At 39.3% G+C, this 22,894-nt stretch overlaps 1 protein-coding gene across 2 annotated transcripts in view; it reads right to left on the bottom strand.

Annotated features, from left to right (window-relative positions):
- MXD1 (MAX dimerization protein 1) overlaps positions 1-9,908 on the bottom strand; it is a 29,416-nt gene extending 19,508 nt beyond the window's left edge. For both annotated transcript variants that reach the window (XM_036751896.1, XM_036751897.1), the window contains exons 1-3: positions 9,504-9,908; positions 8,208-8,307; positions 1,441-1,470 (exon numbers count right to left, since the gene is read on the bottom strand). In XM_036751896.1, the coding sequence (XP_036607791.1) occupies positions 1,441-1,470; positions 8,208-8,307; positions 9,504-9,585 (212 nt within the window). In that variant the 5' untranslated portion in view covers positions 9,586-9,908. The remainder of the gene's footprint in view (positions 1-1,440; positions 1,471-8,207; positions 8,308-9,503) is intronic.
- Between the last annotated feature and the right edge of the window lie 12,986 nt (positions 9,909-22,894).

Below are 22,894 nucleotides of genomic sequence, written 5' to 3'. Positions count from 1 at the left end.
GAAAATAAAAAGATGAACATGCCGAGAATGACAAGACACAGATGATTTTTTTTCTTCTTGCCTTGGAAATCAGGACATATTTAAGTTTCTGGTTAATTATATATCCCTAAAGGGAAAAGTCTCAAGGCTCATACAAAGCATATTAAAGCTAGAGACTTTCATCACTGGTGGACTATAGTGATAGAGATAACACAATATCGTAGAAAGAGCATAATACTTGGAGTCCACGTTTTGCCATTTATTACTTGTGTGACCTTGGGCGAAACATTAACCACACTGAGGTACAGTTTCCTAATCTGTAAAATAAAGGTGTTTGAAATCAATGATCTCCAAAGGTTCTTTTTATCTTGACGTCTATGATCCTAAGTCATTTATGTAAAACTGAATGACAGAAGACAGAAAGAGGGAGCCAGTACAGTATAATGCAAAAAATCATAGTTCTCTGGAAGTCTGAGTCTCAGAAAAACTAGGTTCTAGCCCTACCATCACTACTTATCAGCTGTACCACCTTGGGAATGTCACTTAGTCCAAGTTTTCTCATCTTTAAAGTTAGGATAATTACAGCTCTTCTCATCTTACAAGACTGAAGATCAAATAAGATAAGGCATATGAAAGCACTCTGTAAACTGTAAAAAGCTATACCATTAAACTAAGTAATATATTAGAGATATATCTAATATATTAGAGAAGTTCATGAGCAATGAATCTCAAACACCCTCATCTCTTAAGACATATGCCCTATTAAACCTATAAAATCCATCTTAGCTTGAGAGGCTAAAAAGAACCTTCCTATTCCCAAATCTTTTCTCTCTAGTGAGTCAAAGATTCTGATGCCTGTATATACAAAGTACTCTACAAACATTTATTATTGATCACCTGCTACATGCAAGGCACTGGAGATACAAAGACAAACTCCTCCCCCTCCCCCCCCCACAAACTGTTAGACTGTAGAGTAGCCACAGAGTAAATACTAATCAAAATGAATGGATTATAATTGTTAGATTCAGAGTGGAAGGGATATTAAGAGTTACCTAGTTAAACTCTTTTATTTTACAGATGAAGAAACTGAGACCCAGAAATGTTTAGTGACTTGCCCAACATCATAGAGGTGTAAGGAGCTGAACCAGTATCTGAAATGAGGTTTCCAAATCCAGGGCTCTTTCCATTAGAGTAGCTTCTTTTCTTATGGTCATTTGAAACTGAATACATGTTCATACATCTAGAGTGATATTAGCACAGTCCATCCTAAATGCAGAGTAGATATAGCCTATATATCTCTATCTATCTACCTATCTATCTATCCATCTATCTATCTCCTCTCAAATCTTTTGTTAGAAGTAGAAAGAACAGGGAAGCATAGTTAATTTTCAAACAATTAATAAAATTTTCATCCAGACCCAATGTGTTTTTTAAGTCACACACAGAACACCCACAACTCACCTATTCTTTTCCATTTCATTGTGTGTTGATCTGAAAAGAGGGGGAAAAAAGACAATAAGATTATTCTTGCCTAGAATGACTACAGAAATATTACCACGTCTACCATTACAATCAGTCTACCAACTGCCAGAGCTAAAAGGGATATTGAAAGACAACCAGCCTTTGTTTATCATCACTGTAGGAATGATCAGTTAAACTATTTGATGGGCTAGAAAAATGTAGCATCTAGATATTACTATGCTATAAGAAACAAGAAAGGGGATGGTTTCAGAGAAACCTGAGAAGACTTGTATGAACTGATGCATTGTAAAAACAAACATTTTGAAAGATTTAAGAACTCTGATCAATGTAATAGTCAACCATTTTCCGAAGGACCAATGATGAAGAATGGTACCCATTTCCTGACAGAGGTGATGGACTAAATATACAGAATGAGATACATGTTTTTAAACATGGACAACATGGAAATTTGCTTTGCTTGATTTTGTGTATATATATATATATGTTGCAAGGGTTTTGCTTTGTCTTTTTCTCCAGTGGGGGTAGGGTGGGAGGGTGGGAGTGACAGAATTTAAAAATAATTAGTTTAACAAGTGTATGCAATCAGAATATTGTCCTAAGTAAAAGTAACAGAGTTATGAAGCACCTATTTTCCTTTTGGGAAAGTAACCAATTAAAAGAAAAGGACAAAGTGTCTTTGAAGTGCTCTAATTGTGTCACTCCTGTGCACAAAAATCTTCAATGACTCCTTACTGCCCACAGAGGAAAGTTCAAAGTCCTTTGTTTATTATTCAAGGACCTCCACAATTTGGAACCACCCCACTTTTCTAGAGTTATTTCATATTATTCTCCTCCACATTCTATTTTGTAGCTAAACTAGACTACTCTCTGTCTCCTGAACTCATCGTGAGATTTTTCAGCATCCTTTCTTTGCTCATGATTTTCCTTAGACCTAGGATGTTAACTCTACACTTGCTGACTTCATACTCATTCTTTAAAGCCAAATTCAAAAGCCAGCTTCTCCAAGAAGCTTTTCTTGATCCCCCATCAATAATGACTTACCCCCTCAGACTTCAAATAGCATTTTCTTGTTACCATTAATGTATTTATGTAACACTGCATATTAAACTTATCTGTATGTGTATCTTATTTATCTATTAGACTATAAGTTCAATATGAGAGAAGTTTTATTGAAATGTGCATTAAATTCACAAAGAAAAATAACCCCACACCATATATGAATTTAGGGTGGCATAATATTATCTATTTTCCCTAGGTTGAATGTAAAACAATAGGTGTTATTAGATCGGATGCCATTTTGCTGGTTTGAATTACATATCAGTCTCAAGTTGTTTCACTTACATCAAAAACAAGCTGTCTTACTTTGACTAAATGATATAATTTGGAATAAATAAAACAAACTGCATAGCAATCTTACTACTACTAACATCACCAATATTCTTCTGAGTTCCTGCTGAAGAACAGCTACACAACGCCTTTAGTAAGGGGTTGAAAAAATGCAATTTAAGGGGGCAGCTAGGTGGCGCAGTGAGTAGAGCACCGGGCCTGGAGTCAGGAGGACCTGAGTCCAAATCCGACCTCAGACATGTGACACATGTACTAGCTGTGTGACCTTGGGCAAGTCACTTAACCCCAATTGCCCTGCCTTCCCCCCTACAAAAAAAATGTTAAAAAAATGCAATTTAAGAAAGATTATGAGTTTGCTCAACTGGTGATGAAGGTTAGTGTTAAACCATATTTATAGCTTTGCTACCAATATGCCCCATATCTTATGAAAGGAAGCATGTTACTACTTCACCATGCTGTCCTTGTTTAACCCTCTCCATGAGATATGGCTAATACTACTGCTTGACACTATGCACTGCAGAAGTGCGAATCCATGAGTTAGCAGTTGTAAAAGGGTTTTCAGAACTTTGGATGAAAGTTAAAGAGGCTATAAAATCCTAATATTAGTGCTCTTATATTTGGTCTTTAATAAAAAGGCATTATATGGAAAAGGTTTCTACAAATGTTATTACAAGTCAACAGTGTCCTGAACACCCTCTCCTTTAGTTTGGGATAGGAAGGGACTTCACCAGCCATCTGGCCCAAGGCCATCAGTTTTCACATTAGGAAAGTGAAGTCAGAGAGGTAAGGTGACCTGCTCAAGGTCACAGAGGTAGTAAGTAGGAAAAGTGGGCTGGAGCCTGGGTCCTGATTCCAAGTTCAGCACTTCCCCACTATACCTGGATGCTCTAATTTCAGGGAGCTTTAAAGAATTACAAAATAGGAATTGAATCTGACTCTGATGTTGACTTTTACAAGACAGCATCACTACAATAAAGTAGTAAGACAGAAGGGGGTGAACCTCAGCCTATGGTCTTGGAGGTGAGAACATAGATGAGCAAGTTGCATAGGTTTAATGGTAGAGGACTAGAGACCACCCTCAAGAAGTTCACTCAGATTAGTTATTGGCTTATTCTGTTCTTGTATGTTTTGGGAGTGACCTATGAAATAGGAAATTTCAAGCCAAGCTTTAAAACTCATCTCCCAAAGGTCTCTGGGATATGAAGTTTTAATGAGAAAGAAAAGAAAAAGGAAATAAAGATTTTATGTTTTAGGATGATTTGCTTACCATCAAAAAGATTTGTAGATATCAAAACTAATTATCCTGAAGGTTTTAATTCATTCAGTTTGTCACACATAGCCTTCCTTATTAAGTAATGATCGAGAAATTTATTTTCTAGACCAGCTAGGGATGGGTATAGTTTATAAAAATGTGTCCTGTGATGAAAAACTTTTGTTTAAAGCCTGATGGTATTTTAATTTTAACAAAAATAAAATTTTACATTGTTAGCTTATGTTTTTGACTGTATATATGATTGTGATATGCCTACAACCGGACAGCGTCCTCCTGTCTTGCTCAAAGGAACTATGCCTCTATTGAGGATGGACAGGAAGAGAAGAGAATAAAGAGAGGGCAAAGGTAGAGAGTGGCTGGGTGTGTACATGCTTTTCTGGTCATAGTAATTAAAAGCAACTATATGGAATGTATGCATATTGAATGAATATAAATTTCTTATTTAAGAGTCAAAATGTAAATTACAGGTTGGATATCAAAGTTAAATTTTTTGCTAGAAAGTATATCTCCTTTCAGGCTCTGAACTTACACAGAGTTAGAAAAACCACAGAAGTCTTGACTATTTATTCAAGAATGTTGCTAATACTATAAATTTTAAACTCCTAAGAGGGTCACTATTTCTAATCTCTAGCATATTTCATTCAGTCATTCAACAAATACTTATTAAATGTTTATGTAAATGTACTGTGATAAAGGGAGACATGAAGATAAAGACAATGTCCCTATTCTCAAGGCTACAATCTAGAAGGAAGAAAAATAACGAGTACACAAGTAAAAAATAACAACTTTGAACATAAAAGTGTAAAAGGACTTACAAGCTGAATTGTAGTCATAAATCTTAACTGAGATATTCTTTATTTAAAGAATTAAGATTCCCAAAACAGAACCCAAAGTGATTATTTCTGAGCTCTCTCCTTCTATACTTGTTGCTGTGTAAACAACCTACTAATATTTTATGTCAGCTGAAGAAATATACGTCTTTTTCCAATATTCAGTATGATTACTGAAAAGTCTTGATAAATGTCAAATTTGTCCATTTAAAAAAAGATAACATTGAAAACATAGCAAAGAAATGTAGTCCTATTACTCGTTTTAACCATATCATATACTTGGGAATATTCCTCAGTTACAGAAATATTCCTCCTTTCAAAATACAATCAGTTGTTTTTATTACCATCTTGAAATAAAGCTGATTAGCATTCTCTCAACTACTTGTCCACTAATTTTCTAAAAACTGCCTCACTTTAGCAAAGCATGTTCCAAAAAGCTCTGGTCTGCAATTTGAAACAAGGAACTGATTAAAAAAAAACATTAATAGGGAAAAACAACCACTTCAAGCACTACCTACTTCCCTTCATTCCAAAAATCTAAAGGCAGATACTGCCATTTCCAAATAGGACCAACCAATAATTCTTAGCATTCTATTTGAATAGCTCTCAATGACCCAATCTTTGCAATCATGCTTGTTGACTTTGGGCAAGGCACTTCCTTCTCTGAGCCTCAGTTTCCTCATCTCTAAAATAAAGGATTGTTCCAGATGATCCTTAAGATTTTTTTCCAGTTCTAAATCCTATGATCCTGTTATTTAAACATTACAGACAGAATTAAACTTCAATTTAACAAGTTCTCCTTAAATGCTATCTGCAAGGTGCTAGGGTATGCTTGGTTAACCCCTGCATTTTCAATCCCAAGAAAGTCTGACCTGCAGTTAAAACTTATTATTCCTGATAATTGAATAGCTACTTTTTCATTACTTGTACCAGGAAGAAAGGAACCCAGAAATAACAAAGATGAAAACCGATGAAAATGAAACAGAAACAGCCATTCCATGGCCATGTAATACAGTAGTAATTTCATCCTAACACCTCATAACGAAAGCAATATTATAACCCTAACAAGGACAAGGACTTGTGGGCAATACCTATTCAAATTAAGGGGTCAAACTACATTCCCTAGTGAAAAGTCTCACTGGTTAGGTAGGGCAATTACAGGCACAGGTGACTAAGAAAATGAGCACATTTAAAATAATACAACCTGCTCATGCAATTGCTTGGTGCTATCTTCAGATTTAATTATATTCTCTTAAAAATCTTTAATATACCTATGCTTTCAGATCGTGCACATTCATTCAAGTAAGAATCATGTAAACCTCATGCCTCCAACTCACAAAACTGAAGATACCATATTTTCTATGGAGAAAAGAATAGGCCTACTGACAGAAATACTAGTTAAGAATGATAATGGTTGGAAAAAATCTTTTCCATTTATGAACTTGGCTTCTTATTCCCTCCATAAAAAATCATAATATGGGCAAATGCCATCTTTAAGTATAATCTACATAATATATAGGTTGTTTCAATAATCAGGGATGGACAAAAGTAAGAGCAATGAATGTGCATTTTCTTGGACAAATATATCTTCTAAACATGATAGCTAGGTTAAATCTATAATAAGAAACAACCCCCCCAAAAAACAAATACCAAATAAACAAATGGCTGTTTTGTCACGAAATGGCTCATAGCTTTAATTCATTTCAACAAGCATTCACTACCTTCTATGTGCCAAGCACTGTGTTTGGTACTGGGGATACAAAAGCAACAACCAAATAGTCTCTGTTCTCTGAGGCTTACATTCCATTGGCCTAATTTCTTTTATACTCTAAAAATAATAATACTAACTTATACTCACATTGTTTCCAGATAACAAAGTACTTTCCCATAAATGATTTCATTTAATTCATACCACTATGGTTAGCTATCCCAGTTTTGCAGGTGAGGAAATGAGGTTTAGAGAGGTAAAGGGGGTTATTTGACTTATAATCAAAGCTACCTCATGTAGGATAAGGGGCAGAGGTGGTATTTTAACCTATCTGCTAAGTCCTATGTTCTTACCATTTTGCCACACCTGCCTCTTCCTTTTGTATGAGCACCTTTCTCAAAGAGTCATATGTGCTACAAATACACTAGCAGCTGTAAACTTCATGTGATGGCAAAGTGAGGGAAAGGAAAATACCAAGCAAACACCCAATTGACTCTTAACATGTTTTCCTGAACCAAAAGTGTAGCCCATGTGTGTATCTCACACATCTTATAGTTCCACTTGCCACACAATGGGGGTAAACTAAGGCTAGAAAGGCAGCAGGCTACAAAGTGATCTTTAGCTTCCCAGCCTTTAGTGGCTTGCACTATGCCATAGGGACTGTCCAAATAGAGCTACTCGAAGGAGTTATTCTTGGGGGAAAAAACCCCCCAAGTTCCAAAACAAAGGTAGCTAGAAAGTCACATGAATCTCTAAACCAGTGACAGAAATGTCGACGTTTTTAATTTACTAGCTTGGAAGACATAGTTCAATGGGTCCATAAAAATAGCATTTCAGAAACTGCCCATTCAACTTTACACACAGCAGACTGAATCTAATTTAGATAAATTCACTAGCCAAAGAAATTCTTACCAATCAAGAATTACTGACAATTTCTGATCCCTACCCACACTGAAAGACTGAACCAATTTAATCTTTTCTCCTGCCCCTCAAAACAAGACATATGCCAAGTTTTCAATCACTAAACCTCCCTTTTATAGCACTTAGTAGGCAGAAACAGTAAATAAATCAGCAACCCCAAAAGAGAACCAATCCACTTAATCTAAATGCCAAATGAGAAATTCTATGACTTCCTATGCCAAATTGAATAATTTAATCTGTTTAGAGGAAAAAGAAATCCTTCACAATGAAAACAAACCAAAGGAAAGACACTGTTCAGCATTTCCAATTACAGGGAAGTTACTCTGAATTTGCAGCTTTTGAAAGCATAGTATTGTCACTGCTGGTGCTTCCCCCCATTTCTTTTGCACTCTTCCCCAACCCCCTTCCCACATGGAGGTAAAATAAAACAAATAAATCTCCCTCCCCTCTCAAACCACCTGGAGAAATCTAAATTCTCTTTTCCTCTTCCTCCACAAAAGAAATGCTTTCTCCACAGGCTTGAGGTTGTGCTGTACATTACTGTATCATTGATATATACAGAATATATTTACAGGGTTGTAGTCACAACAGGCAATTGTATTCTGCATTATAAGTATACACAGAAGGGAGATAATGGACTAAAGAAGAGATATATTTTTCAAATCACCTGCTGCTGCTGCTATTCTTCTTGGATTTGCTCCTCCGTTTTAAGGCATCTCTGTCCTTGTTATTGTATGGTAACATGGAGGCATAACCATGTTCAGCTTCTAGAAAATCAGAGGATCCAGTCAGTAAATGATCCTAGATCGTTCATCCTCTCTTCCTCTACTTCCCCCAACCAGGACACGTCCCCACACTTGCGACAACCTCCTTTTATTATTATTTTTTAAAGGGATATGTTAAGACAAACAAATGAAAGTGCAATTCAGAGAACAATGAAAAAAAAACCTCAACACATTTTAAAAAACATGCTTCGAGTTTTAGGCAGGTGGAAAGGAGGATTCCAGATCCTCATTGTTGAAAAAGAACAAAACACACCACCGACGCTCAAAAAGCCAGATGTTTCTGATACTAAATACCCAGCAGGTTAGTGGTATTGGAAATAGGAAAACGAAAACACACACACACACACATACACACACACGCGCACACACGCGCATACACGCGCGCGCGCACACACACTCACACACACATAAGCACACGAAGGGCTCAGACAAACAGGATTCAGAGGAGTGGAGAATAGAGGGGGGGGGGGCGGGGTAGAATGGACCTTCGGGCTGTAAGCGTGGGGAGAACGTTAGGGTGATGTAGGAGCGAGTCCCATTCGTGAGTGGGTGGTTAGCTCTGTGGGGGAGGGCATGTGGGTAGGGAACTTGGCTGAGGTAAATCTAGGGGTGTCTCTCCACATTTTAGTGAGAGCTACAGGTCTGCTTCCCTCCCCAGGAGGAGGAAGGAGATGCAGCGCGCACCAGGCTACCCGGCGGCAGCTCCCTCTACTCCTTCCCTTGCATTCCATTCATTGCCTCGTGGTGGGAGAGGGGGCCGCTGTAGGATGGGGAAGCCCCCACCCCCACCCCCGGTCCCGAGTTGAGCGGGGAGGTTGGGGCGCTCGCGGTGTTGCCCTCCACCAACAACCCTCGGAGCGGTCAGGGCTCCCCGCCCCCACCAGGGCTTTGCACGTCAAGGTTCCTCCAGCCAGTCCTCCCTTGCCCGTGCGTGTGCCCCCTTAGGCCCCGAGCACCCCTCCCCGACCCGGGCTTCGGGCCCTCAGGGCTCCGCCCCTGTGCCTGCCCCCTCATCCCCGTGGCTGCCCCCTCAGTCCGCCCCTGTGCCTGTTCCCCGTACCCCGTGCCTGACTGCCCCCTCAGTCCGTCTGCCTTCCTTACTCAGTGGCTGCCTTCTCAGGCCCCAGTCCACCCTCCACCTCAGGCCCCCTGCGGGAATCCTCCCCGCCCCCGTGCACCTCGCTCTCGCCGCTCCAGGTAATCCGCTGCCTCCAGCAGCAACTGGATGTTCATCCGAACCGCCGCCGCCGCCACCGCCATTCTGCATCCACCGGGGGCCGGAGCCGCGGGACCAACCCCCAGCGCCCGCGGCCTCGCTGCCCGTCCGCTGGACAGACGGTGAGATGGTCGCCCCAGTACACAGACACCACGCCGGGGACCACAATCCCTGGGGGTCGGCCAAGGGGCGACAGAGACACCGATACTGTGACAGGACCCGGAGCGGAGGCACTGCCACCTACACTGCCGAGTGTTTATCTCCGACTCACCCCTTAGACACCCCCCCAAGCTCCTTCACTTGACAGGCCCGCCTTGGCGGCTGCCCTCATTGGACACGAGGTTAGACGCCCCGCCCCTTCCCTTGCCCTATTGGGGAAGGGCACCGTGGCACCGCCCCGCGGGCTCCGCTCCTCGCTCTGGTTGGGTAAGCTTGACAAGGCCCCGGCCCCACCCCCCAAATTTCTATTGGGCTACCGGTCCCTATAACTCCGCCCCACGCTCCCTTTCCTAAGTTTTCATTGGTTCAGAGACCCGCGACCAGGCCCCCTTTTCACTTCATTGGCATTGGCCAATTACTATGGAAGACACGCCCCTTCCTCTATCTACCATTGGTGAATCTTTCTTAAACATCCCCGCTACGATGATGTCATCCCTTTCTCTAAGACAGGTAAAGCGTGAGTGGTTTAACAGCAAATGCCCGCCCATCTTTATTCTGTCCTTTCATTGGTTGAGAGAGACAACACGTCCAGGGGGAGCAAAACGTTTCACCCCTTTTTTACACAGACTCCGCCTTCGCGAAGGGTAGCGTAACCAGAGTAGGACCTGTTGACTAAGTCCCACCCCTCGGGAAAACTTGCCGTCCTCTCTTGGGCTCCTAGAATGTTAGGGCTCACATCACTCTTGAGGTTAAACCAGTCAGAACCTGCAGCATGCTATACCACGGGGTTTGGGGCCAGGTGCCAGGCAGGGACTAAGGCCTGGGGACTGGGGATGCTCGCGCGGACCCCGAGAAGGGATTCGAGGTACGCTTGTGGCCGAGTCTTCGTGTAGCCTTTGGCCCAAGGATAGCTTATACCGATTTTGCCAGGATCGTATCTTTCACTTGATTCCTATAATTCATAGGACCATGGAATGCTTGAGTTTCACCGAATCATAGAATGTTAGAGTTGAAAGGACCATATTGTCTTGAGAGTTGTGGGGGCTACCTCGTCCCAGAGATGTTGTACCTTTAAAATCACCATTATCATAGAGATTGTTATCTTAAGGAATAAAATACAATTTAGCATTTAGCTAAACTGAGTAATTTAGCACCAGTGGGCACAATGGAAACACTGCTGGGGTTGTTTCTTAACTGTAAGAACAGGCTTTTTCCTCCATCCCTGCCTTCCAATAAAAGTGCTAGGTTCCCAAGTTCTGAAGCCAGGGAATCATAGGATTTAGGACTGGAAAGAATCTCTAAGGTCCCTTAGTTCTGAAACCTGGTGGAAATTAAGCTTCAGCAGAACACAGAGTGAGCATTCAGGGCCCTGACAGAACATTCCTGAAGCACCTGCAATTCAGACAGTCTGTACTGTCAGTCACAATGCCTACACAACTCAAACTGCTTTCATATCTTCTCTTGCTACCATGTGTGACAGTGATCATTTGAAGTGTATCACATGATTATTGTGCATAGGGAAGGGAAACAAATGCTTATCTGTCAAATGCCTCAGCAAGTAGGCCTACTGCCCAAACATTTTGCCAGAACTGGAATTAGAGAAAGGGGGGGGGGGGGGAGAAGGAGTGTTGTTAAGCTGCATTGAAACCAAACTTCAGTCCGAATTTTACAGTATCACTCCAGTTAAAATCTGTCTCTCCCTTAACTATAACCCACCAACCTTCCCCCCAAAACAAAACCAAAAAACCCTTAAAAACCAAACCTCCCAAAGCCAAGCTAGAAGTAAATAATTTCCAGTAGTGTCTGCAAATAATTTTTCCCTTCATAATGTTGGGTGCAGAAGATACTTTTAAGGTTAAGGTTTGGAAAGTTATTAGTACTTACAAAACAACCTAAGACATGGATTTTGATCCATCTGTAGGCTCTGTAGGCTTCCTGAATTATAAAGTAAAAACTTCAAAATAACTTGTCTCAGGACATACCTGTAACTTAAGATCCTTTGGCATAAAAGCAATATTAATTATAAATAATATGAAAACTTAGCATTTTCCCCTAGAGAGCTAAAGAGTTCATATATACTAATTTGGTTAAGAATATAAAAATGCCTGTGAGATAAAAGATAAGTTACTTGAAGGTAAGAGATAGAAGCTTACTATCTCTTTTTGATATAAACAAGAGAGAAGTTGGGCCATTGGAAATTTGTCCAGGTTTATAGAAACCAGCAGCAAAGCTTAAAAAAGAGCAGACATCAATTCCCAAACCACTGGATGACCATGATAAACAAATATGATTTTCTGAACCTTGAATAATTTCACTTATAAAGATTTGGATAGTTACTAAATTCTGGACACACACACACACACACACACACACACACACACACACAAGCAAAGGCTCGCTTTAATCATCCATGAGGATGTTGAAAAGTTTTTTTTTTAAATACTTCTTCTAGTCAACCTGACTGGAAAAAAAAAAACACACAGACTCGCTCAAAATGGAAAATAGAAGGGCAAAGTCTAAACTCAAGGCAGCAAATAGGAAATTTAAACAATCCCAGGTCTGTATAAAACACAAAACCAGAACATCAGATTTAATAAAAAACAAAAACAAAAACCAAGAGGACTGAATCGAGGCAGGTAGTGCTTACACTCCCTGTTTAATAATGTTACTCTACCTGCAAAAGCTAGAGGTTCTACAGAGGGCTTTGGAAGGTATATGGTGCCATCTACTGGAAATAAAACAATATAAAATGTCAAACATGATGGAATTTCTCTCCACCTGTTAGGAATTATTATTCGGAAACAAAAACAATCTTATGGAACCACTACAACTAACCAATTAAGATAAATATAAAGTAAACTTTGAAAAATACCCTCACAACATACAGAGGAGTCTTCATGTTTCATTTTGGTATTTATATTCTTAACATCTTGCCTTGGACACATTTGGCACCTAATAAATGTTTTTCAAACGTTTAACTTTAAGGTAAATGTAAAAGTATATAAAAATAGCAGGGGGTGGTGATGATGAAAGCAACCTTTTTATAATGGATTATTTCAAGATATTTTAAAAATCACTACCTTTCAAGAAGACTTAACTAAACAGGTTAAGAATTATAGGATCTGAGAGCTGGAAGAGACCCTTAGTCTCTAGTCTAAACTCTCGGTCAATGTAGGAATCTTTTCTTTAGCATATTAAAAATGGTCACCAAGCTTCTGCCCGAACAATTTTGATGTCAGGAAGTTCACTACTTCACCGGCAGCCCACACCGTTTTCTGAGAGTTGTTAAAAAGTTCTTCCTTAAGCTGAAATTTATCTCCTATAGCTTTGACCCATTGGTTTTAATTCTGCACTCTTGAACAACACAAATATGATGGTTTTTTTTTTCCTGTGAGCCAGGGCTTCAAATATTTGAATTCAATTATAATGCCTAACCTAAGTTTTCTTTTACAAGCAGGGCTAGCCTTACACAAAGGCAAAGTAAGTGGCCACATAATGTAATATGATGTTAAAGATCTCAAAAGGTTCTTATGCATCAAAATATCACCTTGAAGATCTTAGTCTGGGATTTATGACTATTATACATGTCTTCTTTTCTGGAAAAATCACGTTTTAAAATATTCTGTCCCACTAATCACGTTCCATTATTCTTATACATTGATGGATTTGCCTTTTTCAGTGGTGCAGGTTGCCACTCATTCATGTTTTCTCCCCTTGTGCTATTCTCTTCCAGATTTCTTCCATAAATCCTTCATACAGGATCTGCCCTGCACACTGGAGGTATCTGCTCATTCAAAAGATCACAGGATCCTAGGTTTACAGCTGGAAGAAACATCAGAAGCCATCCATCTACTACAAATCCCATGTTTTGTTTCTTACAATATTATCATGGATAAAGGTGAAGTATCAAGAACAGAAATTTAAAGCTTTAACCATTAAAAAAATTCCAAGAAATTCCAATATTAGGGCAAACAGCAAGTGAACTAATCAAGTGAATAAAAACTAGAGGATTGAGATCTACCAAAAAAAAAAAAAAAAGGAGACTCATAGTTTGGACATTTTGTCTGCTAAAGAAAACTCACAATCTACATCTACAGCTATCTCTGTAGTATGTACACACATCACTGATGTTTCATGTTGAAAAACCAAGTTTAAAAAAACCTACACTAATATATGTAACTATGGCAGCAGGGCACCCTTGATTCACCGTGTGTCCTGATTTTTTGGTTGTGAAAAATATGATTATTGTAGACATACGCCTAAAGGAGGAGGCAACCCATTACCTAATGCACTGTAGTAAGAATAATATCTCTCTACAATGCTTTAAGGTGTTCAAAGTGCTTAGCTGTGATAAGGGTCTTCCAACTATCTGGGTATTTGCCAGGAGTCTTTGTTAAAAGTATAATGGCTGATAAACCCTTGAATTGCACTGCTGATCATTTCATCCCTTGTAATTTAGAGGAAATGACTGGAGAACTGTTACTATGTACTTAATTCTGACCAGTACAAATAGTAATAGATAAAATAGAAATGACAAGAATCTTAAAGAGTGACCATATATCATCATATACTTCCTGATGGTATATGAAGGGAATGCCAGGTATAATCTGGCATATACCATAGAATTTAGGAAAGTTGATTTTTAAGTTAAGAGAAAAGATAGGTATCATGGCCATGATTTCTACTACCATTTCCTCACCCTTGCTGTTAACTACTGATCTGCAGCTCACTCTCCCAGCTTTCTCAATGACCTTAGCAACTGGCTCATGGTCCTTCTCTCTACCCTGTCCCCTGCCATAATTTTCCAGTATTCATGCATGTCCAAAATTGAATTTATTATCTTTCCACCTAAACTCTTCCTTCTGTCCTCATTATTTCTAGCAGTGGCACCACCAATCTACTCAGTCACCAATGTTTAAGTTTTGCTTACCTTTGACTTTTCCCTTTTTCACCTCTCTAATCCAATCAGTTAGCAAGGCTTGTTGATTCTAAGTCTGCAGTATTCCTCCAATCCATCTCCCCTTCCCCGTTCCCATCATATCACTTTCTTATGACATGGTTGCATCACCAAACTGGTCACCATCTTCTAGACACTCTAGTTTAAAATGAGGCATTTATTTCAATATATGCACAAAGTAGCCCAACAATATACAATGTGAACTAGAAATAGTGCAGGGAGGCAAATTTGACCTGAGACTTGGGAGGTATATGACAAGATGACTTATGACCAGGGAAGGGTATCCTTGATTCAAAAGGAACAAGTTAGATAAAAGGGATAGTGGAGCAAAAGTATATATCATGAGTCATTCTTGACTTTTCCTTCTCCTTCACTGCTTTATATCCAGTAAGTTGCCAAGTTGTATTGACTGGACCACTACAACATCTCACCCCTTATTTCTACTCGCAGAACGTCTATCCTAGGTCAGGCCCTCATCATCACTCACATGGATTACTGCAATAATCTCCTAATTCATTATGCTGCCTCCATTCTGTCTCCTTTCCAATTTGTCCTCTATAGGCTGCCAAACTGTTATTTCTAAAACAAAGATCCAACCATGCCATCTCTTATTCAAAAATTCCAATGACTCTTTCCTAATAAATATTCCAATGACTCTTTCCTCAGCCTGTCCACAACTTAGCTTACATTTCTGTACCTTTCTAGTCTTATTTCATCATGCAGTTTTGGTTAATAGTTAAACTGGCCTGTTAGTTGTTTCCTGTGTACAACATTCCATCTCCTATCTCTGTGACTTTGCACAAGAGGTCTCCATAGCTAGAAAGCATTCCCCCTTCCTCCCCTCTGCTTCGCAGAATTCTTACCTGCCTGAAAATACCAGTGAGATGCTACGTCCTACATGAGGCCTTTCCTAATCCGTCTTCCCCACTTACATAAGCATTGTCTCCTTTTTGAAATAGTTGTTCAGTTGTGTCTAACTCTTAGTGACCCCATTTGGGGTTTTCTTGGCAAAGATACTAGGCTGGTTTGCCATTTCCTTCTCCAGTTCATTTTACAGATGGTAACTGAAGCAAACTGTTAAATGATTTGCCCAGAGTCACACAGCTAGTAAGCATCTGAGGCTGGATTAGAACTCAGGAAGATGTCTTCCTGACTTCAGCTCTAGTGCTCCATCCACTGTGCCACCTAGCTGCCCTTTTTTGAAATTACTTTGTATTTATTTACTCGTATAACATTGTAGTTCCCTAGTAGAATGTAAGCTCCTTGAGGGCAGGAACTGATTTGCTTTTGTCTATCTGTAGTGCTTTGCACATTAGTAGGTGCTTCATTAATGTCTGCGGAATGAATTAATGAAGAGATATGCTTGGGAAAAACTCCATGAACTAATGAGATGAGAGAGGGAAGCTCGAATTTGGATGAAGATAAATAGAGGAAAAAATTGAAGCAGTCAGTCATAACAACTAGACCTTTAAAAATTCTGAGAACTCTGGCTCTGGAGTCCTTTGATACATTCCCAGGTTTAATGTGGCTATTTTGGTTAATTAGTTATGTACATCATAGCCCAAGTCCTACCAATTCAACATTCTCTAGCATCAGATGATTCAAGTCATCAATCCAATAACAAAAGCATTTAAGATTAAACACACACACACACAAATTTTCTGTCTTCAAACACAAATGGGTACACATTTTCTCTACATTCAAAGCGGTGGTTTGCACAGAAACTTTCTGGGAAAACTGTCCCTAGAACATGAGAGGAAAGGGGAACAAAATTCCCCAGGCCTCTCAATGTGCCCTCAGTGACCACTTTAGAAATCTACTTCTGCACAGGTTCTGGCAAGCTCCAGCTCCCTTTGCATGCAGTCAATTTGATGGGTCATCTGAGTGTAGCTACAGTGCTGTCATCTTCTATTGAAAAAACAGTGGCCCATGACTTTCAACTACTTCAGTTTACCTCTGCTTACAGCTGCTCAGGCACACTCTGGGCTTCCCCTTTTGATGCAGTCCCCTTGTCCCTTAATTGATTTTACAAACTCTCCCCTTTCCACCCCTTTTCATCTTTTTCCATATTTGAGCCTCCTGACACAGTGCCTCAACCCAATACAAGCCTTCCAGCATTCTGACATCCTGAAGTTTTCTGCAATGAATAACAGCCCCTTTGCCTCATATTTGGAGGGCATGTGAAGCTGCATTGGGGAACCTTCATTAAAGGAAACCTACCCCATTACTCAATACTGTAAACATTTAATAAATGCACTTCCTTCCTCCCTTTCTTTCAGTTTTCAAACCACTCACCTAGTAGGATGACTTCAGAGAATCACAGAATCTGAGTTGGAAGGTATCTAGAAGTCATCTGGTTCAGCCCACACCAGGAACAAGAATCTCATCTACATCATCTCAGTAGCCACATAGTGATATCTAAGTAGATCATGAGGCTGACATGCAAGCCTGATACAGGCTGCTCCCTGATATGGGGACCTTCAACTCAGGCAGTTGTTTTCTTTCTACAGAGAGGACAGTTGATAAAAGTTATTTTTCTTCTAGTCTGCCCCTTCTCCCCCCACCCCACTCTGGCCTCACTTCCCCTTCTTCATGGTTTTGATCTTATAGTTAACAAGTTCCATAAGGCTATCCTTCCACCTGTAAATTCCTTGCCCCTTTGTCCTTTTTACTGCTCTGCTAATCCATCAGGCCCATCATTTGCTTTCTCGGATCCCACTCCTAAGCAGTTAAGTGCTACTGAAATATAAGTCATGGCACCATGATGACTGGGTCTACTACAAATTCATGTTATTTAACTTCACCTGGGACTTTACCACTACATGAAAATACTTTTGTCATCCTGTACTTGTGACATTCCCCACAATGGCTACTCAAAGCCTTGTCCTCTCTCAAGTTCACTGCCTCTGGGACACCCCATACATGCCTTTATCTACTGTTTGACTGAGAGTGAGGCCATCTGTCCTAAGCTCCTTCATCTTACCTCAGAACCCCTCTCTCCCCTCTCCTCCTCCAGTCTCAGAGGATAAGTTGCTCCTCCTTGCCAATGGTCACTCCTCCATTTGTGCTCTTAATTCCATCTCCCATTCTTCTCCAAGAGCTTGCCCAATGAACATTCCCTTTTTCCTTATTTTCAGTTTCTCCTTATCTACTTGACCCTTCCTGATCCCTAGCAACATATTCAGGTCTTCTTTATCCTTTAAAAAAACAATTCCCTTGTCCCCTAGTCAGCTGGTGAGTCAGTCAACAAGCATTTTATTAAGTACTTCCTTTATGTGTTGTGCTTTGGGATAACAGATACACTAGAGATACAAAGAAAGGCAAAAGTCTGCTCTCCTATTGTCTCATTCCATCTTTACTGCTAAATTCAAACTGAATGAGATAATACTGGTAGAGTGCTAAGCACAGTGCCTGGTTAATCAAGGCTTGTTACTGTCTCTCCCTAAACTACTAGAAAGCTGTCTACACTCACTTTCATCATTCCTTCACCACCCATTCTTCTTTCATTTCTGAATTCTCTACCATAGAGAATGATCATCAGGCTAGAACTATAAAACAGAAAGAGACGGCAGAAAAATAAAGCTAAGATAGAAAGGAACGAGCATTTATAAGTATAATATATAAATTATATATTAATGAGACCTAATGTGCAAGCACTTTTTACAAATATTATTTTGTTTGATCCATACAACCACCCTGCAAAGTAGGTGCTATTGAGGTATGCAGAGGTTAAGTGCCTCGTCCAGGGTTCTATGGCTAGTGTCTGATACTAGATTTGAATTTGGGTCTTCCTGACTTCAGAAAGTCTGAGAGTTTGTGATATCTGAAAAAAATCACAGTGAATGGTAGACAGAGGGACTAAAGGGCCAAGGACCAGCAAATGTCCTGATTCTGAAAAAAGGAAGGAAAGAGAATAAGTAGTTTCTACTATGTGTCAGGCACTGTGCTAAACACTACACAACTATTCTCATTTGATCCTCATAACAATCCTACGAGCAAAGTGCTGTTATTATATCCATTTTACAGTTGAGGAAACTGAGGCAGACAGAGGTTAAGTGACTTGCTCAGGGTCACACAGTTAGTAAATGTCTGAGGCTGAATTTGAACTCAGGTCTTCCTGACTCCAGGCCCAGCATTCTATCCAGTTTGCCACCTAGCTGCCAAAAAAAAAGAGAAAGAAGGTGGATTCTTTAAACATAAACGTGTGAGCCTGACAAACCTGGCAAAATGCTAGAATATGCTAATAAAAGGGAGATGTGTGGACACATGGAAAGGGAAGTAATCACTAGGGTTCACTATGAACAAGATGCATCAGACAAACTTAACTTCTTTTTCTGACAGGATATGGAACTGAGCAGATAAAAAAATGTCACAAATAGAGCATACCCAGAAGTTAGTTTAGCTAAGCATTTCAGAAAGTCTCTCATGTAGCAGAAAGCGAGAAAGAGAGAGAGAGAGAGAAAGAGAGAGAGAGAAAGAGAGACAGAGAGACAGAGACAGAGACAGAGAAAGAGAGGTGAGTGATGAGTAGACCGATGAAAGAGCTGGATGGATTCAGAACTGGCTGAACAGTCAGAAATGGAGTGCTGATTAATGGGCTGATACCATCCTGGCAGAAATCCTTGAGAGGTATGCTAAAGGACTTGTCTTTAGACATATTTAGTTCAACATTCTTATCAGTGATCTGGGTGAAAAAAATAGACAGCACACTTGTCAAATCAGCAGATGACATGAAACTAGGATGCATAATTAACATGTTAGGTGACAGAATAGGTTTCCAAAGAGATTTCAACAGGCTACAGTGGAGAGTTAAATTTAATAAGGAGGAATTTAAAGGGAAGAAATGCAAAGTCCTTCAACTTGGGCTAAAAAAGAAATCAATTACACAAGTATAGGAGCCATGGGGTATAGGAATCATAGAGTCAAGTATGGGGAGTCATGGCTAGGCAGCAATAGATGTGTAAAAGGTTAGTAGGTATTTTAGCAACATGATCAAGCCTGTTGCTTAGGAAGATTATTTTGGTAGTTCTATGAAAGATGGAATAGAAGAAAAAGACTGAAGGAAGACTAAATAGGAATCTAGCAAGAATTGATCTCGATCTGAACTTAGATGGTAGTCATGTAAATGGAGAAGAAGCAACAGATAAAAGAGAAACTGTGGAGGAGAATCAGCATAGCCTAGCAACTGTAACTGAATGTGGAGGGTCAGGGAGAGGGATGATTCTGGAATGACTCTGAGGTTTCAGAGAAGACTGGGAGAATGGTGACAATTGTCAAACAACAGGAAAGCTTGGAGGAAGGGTAAATTTGGCTGGGAGGTATGAATTATTAAATTCCTTTTGGGGCATATTAAGTTTGAGATTTCTATAGAATTTCCAGGACATGGACAATAGGCAGTCTTAAAACAGTATTTAAATAACAATTGTCATTTTGAGAATTCTGCAAATTTTATTATACTACAGAACTAAAGCTAGTAGTATTTAGGGATAAGAATTTCTGCTCAAATATAACTGATATTCCTCTACAATGCTCTAAGACAATTCAACTGTACCATTATGGTGGTAAGAGTAATAACTAGGGACAGCAGTGGGTGGACCACTAAACTAGACTACAGTAAGCCCAAGTTTGGTTCCCAGTTCTGCCACTACCTGGGTGACTTCTTTGCATCTCAGTGTCCTTAGGTGTCAAATGAAGGAGCTGGACTAGATAATCTCTAAGTCCTTTTCGCAGCTCTAGTATTCTGTAATTATTACCCTTGGAGAAATAAGTCTAGAAAACAGGGCAGTGGGGTTGTTTTTTTTTCCAGTTTAGGCTCATAACTATTTCTGAATATGCGCATCAAATGTTTTCATTTGAAGAGTAATTTAGTATTTTGTTAATATATATAAAAGAAACAAAGTTCAACATCAAAATTCTTGATCTTACTACTGCCTAATTTTAAAAAATGAATTTAAAGAAGTCTGTAAAGCTCTTTCTTTTGTTATACACTTCATTATGGACCTGAGTGAATTGTGAGGCACATATTCAAAAGAACACAAAAATAATTATATAGTCTCATTAGACGAGATTCAAATAAAACGAAAGGGTTGGAATGACTAAAAGTTCCTCTGACTTTAAATTTCTATGGTTCTGATCTTATGTTCCTGTCTTTCAGTGGCTGAGTTAATTGTTTTCTAAAGTCTCTAACTTCCTTCCACTCAAGTCTCATTTAAATAACCCAGCAGGGTGAGGAGGTGACTTTGGGTTTCTGATGTTTATACCAGTGGAACCTAAGCTCTAAAGGGTTTCACGTAAGACAGGAAAGGCTTTGAGGACAGGGCTAACAACACACTATGTGCCTGATGAGCTAAGGCCACTACAACTCATGAAGTTGATCTAAGGAGCTGTGCAAAGGCTGCACTGTGCACTGATGAAAGAGTGCTCACACTGATTACTCTTTAAGTACATGGACTCAGCATGGACCCATCTCTGAAAAAACAGAAGCTTTAGTATGACAAGTTCATTAGCATATAGCAGCTCTGGGCTTCTAGTGCAGGGGTTTTTAAATTTGGAGGTCCACGGACCTCCAAGGAATACAGATTTCAGAGGTCCTGTGAACTTGATGAAAAAAAAATGTATTAATTTTCACTAACTGAAATTAAACATTTCTTTCAATTATTTTGACACAAAAAAGAATTAACAATCCCTGCTCTAGAATGCACAACTAGGAAGGGAGAAAATAGAGCTGCTTAGTCTCTCCAGATAGTTTCATATGTTTTGGCAGCTAAACTTTTTCTTTCTTTTTTTTTTTTTAAACTAAGGCTTTGGCATTGTTTAATGAATGGCTAACCTTCTGCTATATGGCACACTCAGACACTTTCTTATTCAATGGGCCCAGCCTAACACTGTCAGTCCTATATTGTCTTTATTAACAGAATTACGATACAGAATATAAAAAAATTTTGATTTTGAAAAGCATCATGATTTTTCACCCAGAAAAGTTATCCTAATTAAAACATTATTCTGTATTCTCAAAGTATGCACAAATTAATGTTTAGGATGGCAGCAGAAAGCAATACCGAATAGAAAAGGAAAACTCTTTTAGAATTAAAATTCTGCATTGGCTAATTCATAAATGGACAATAAATGAATGGTAAGAGCTAGTTTTCTGTTCTTGTGTTTGCATATCTGAAAGCATGGAAAAAAATTCAAGTAAAATATCACTGTAATCTATCAAATAAACTACAAAGATGATACTAAATGGGATAACTTCTTTTTTTTTTTTGCTTTATGTGGGTAAATAACTATACTCAATTCCATGAAATAATGAAATGTATTATGGGATAGTTTCCATCTTTAGGACTTTAGGGGAGGTAGGCCCATCATTTTATTTCATTTTACATGGAATACACTTGCCACTAATGTACTTTAAGAATTACTACTTGCAGTCAAAACTTAACACATACAGAATCTTAGTTTCATAGCTCCAGAGGAAGATGTCTAACAATGTATTTAAGACCTAACAATGGATAGGGCAAAGACCAAAACATTCAAAATGCAAAAATCAGGAATGAGAAAATCATTCCTCAAAAATCTTGGATACTTTCCAATTAAATGATTGGTTAAACAGTAATATTCATTATTGTCTTGGCCTTGTGGTCCAGATGAAAGGGCACTGGATCTTTGGAGTCAGATCTTGGGCTAACTACAGGCTAGCCCTGCCCATTAGCAACGGGGTAATTGTGGTCAAGTCATTTGGTATCTCTGAACCTTAGTTTCCTCACTGATAAATGATAATTGTACAATTTTGAAATATGTACCAGCATGGAGGGAGGTAAGATATTAAGATCATTTGGGACACTAGGTCTAGGCAGGAATTGATGAAGCTCTAAAACATGATGGTGGCAGGGAAAGTGGAGATAATGTTGAATGTGAGAAAGTAATGTAAAAAGGGAAGAGCAGAGGTTTTGAACCTCAGGGGTGGGGAGAGGGCAACAGCAGCACTCTCCCTGAAGGGGCAGGAGAAAAAGAAAGGAAAATAAGTTCTGTTTTGGACATTTTGAGTATGAAGAGCTAGTGAGACATCCAAGTGAGGATGGGCTGTTCATCAGCACTAAAGGATGGGGGATGTGGGGAGATGTTCAGAAAGGGCTGGAGATATAGACTTGTGAATAAACCTACATGGAGGTTTATTAAACTATGGGAGTAAGTAGTTCATATAATCAAGAAAAAAACTTTTGTTGCAAGTCTATGTTTAG

This window comes from Trichosurus vulpecula, chromosome 3, assembly GCF_011100635.1.
Source record: "Trichosurus vulpecula isolate mTriVul1 chromosome 3, mTriVul1.pri, whole genome shotgun sequence".
NCBI classification, from domain to species: domain Eukaryota; kingdom Metazoa; phylum Chordata; class Mammalia; order Diprotodontia; family Phalangeridae; genus Trichosurus; species Trichosurus vulpecula.
The sequence above is the reverse complement of the archived record's forward strand: the minus strand, read 5'-3'. Positions and strand labels throughout refer to the sequence as shown.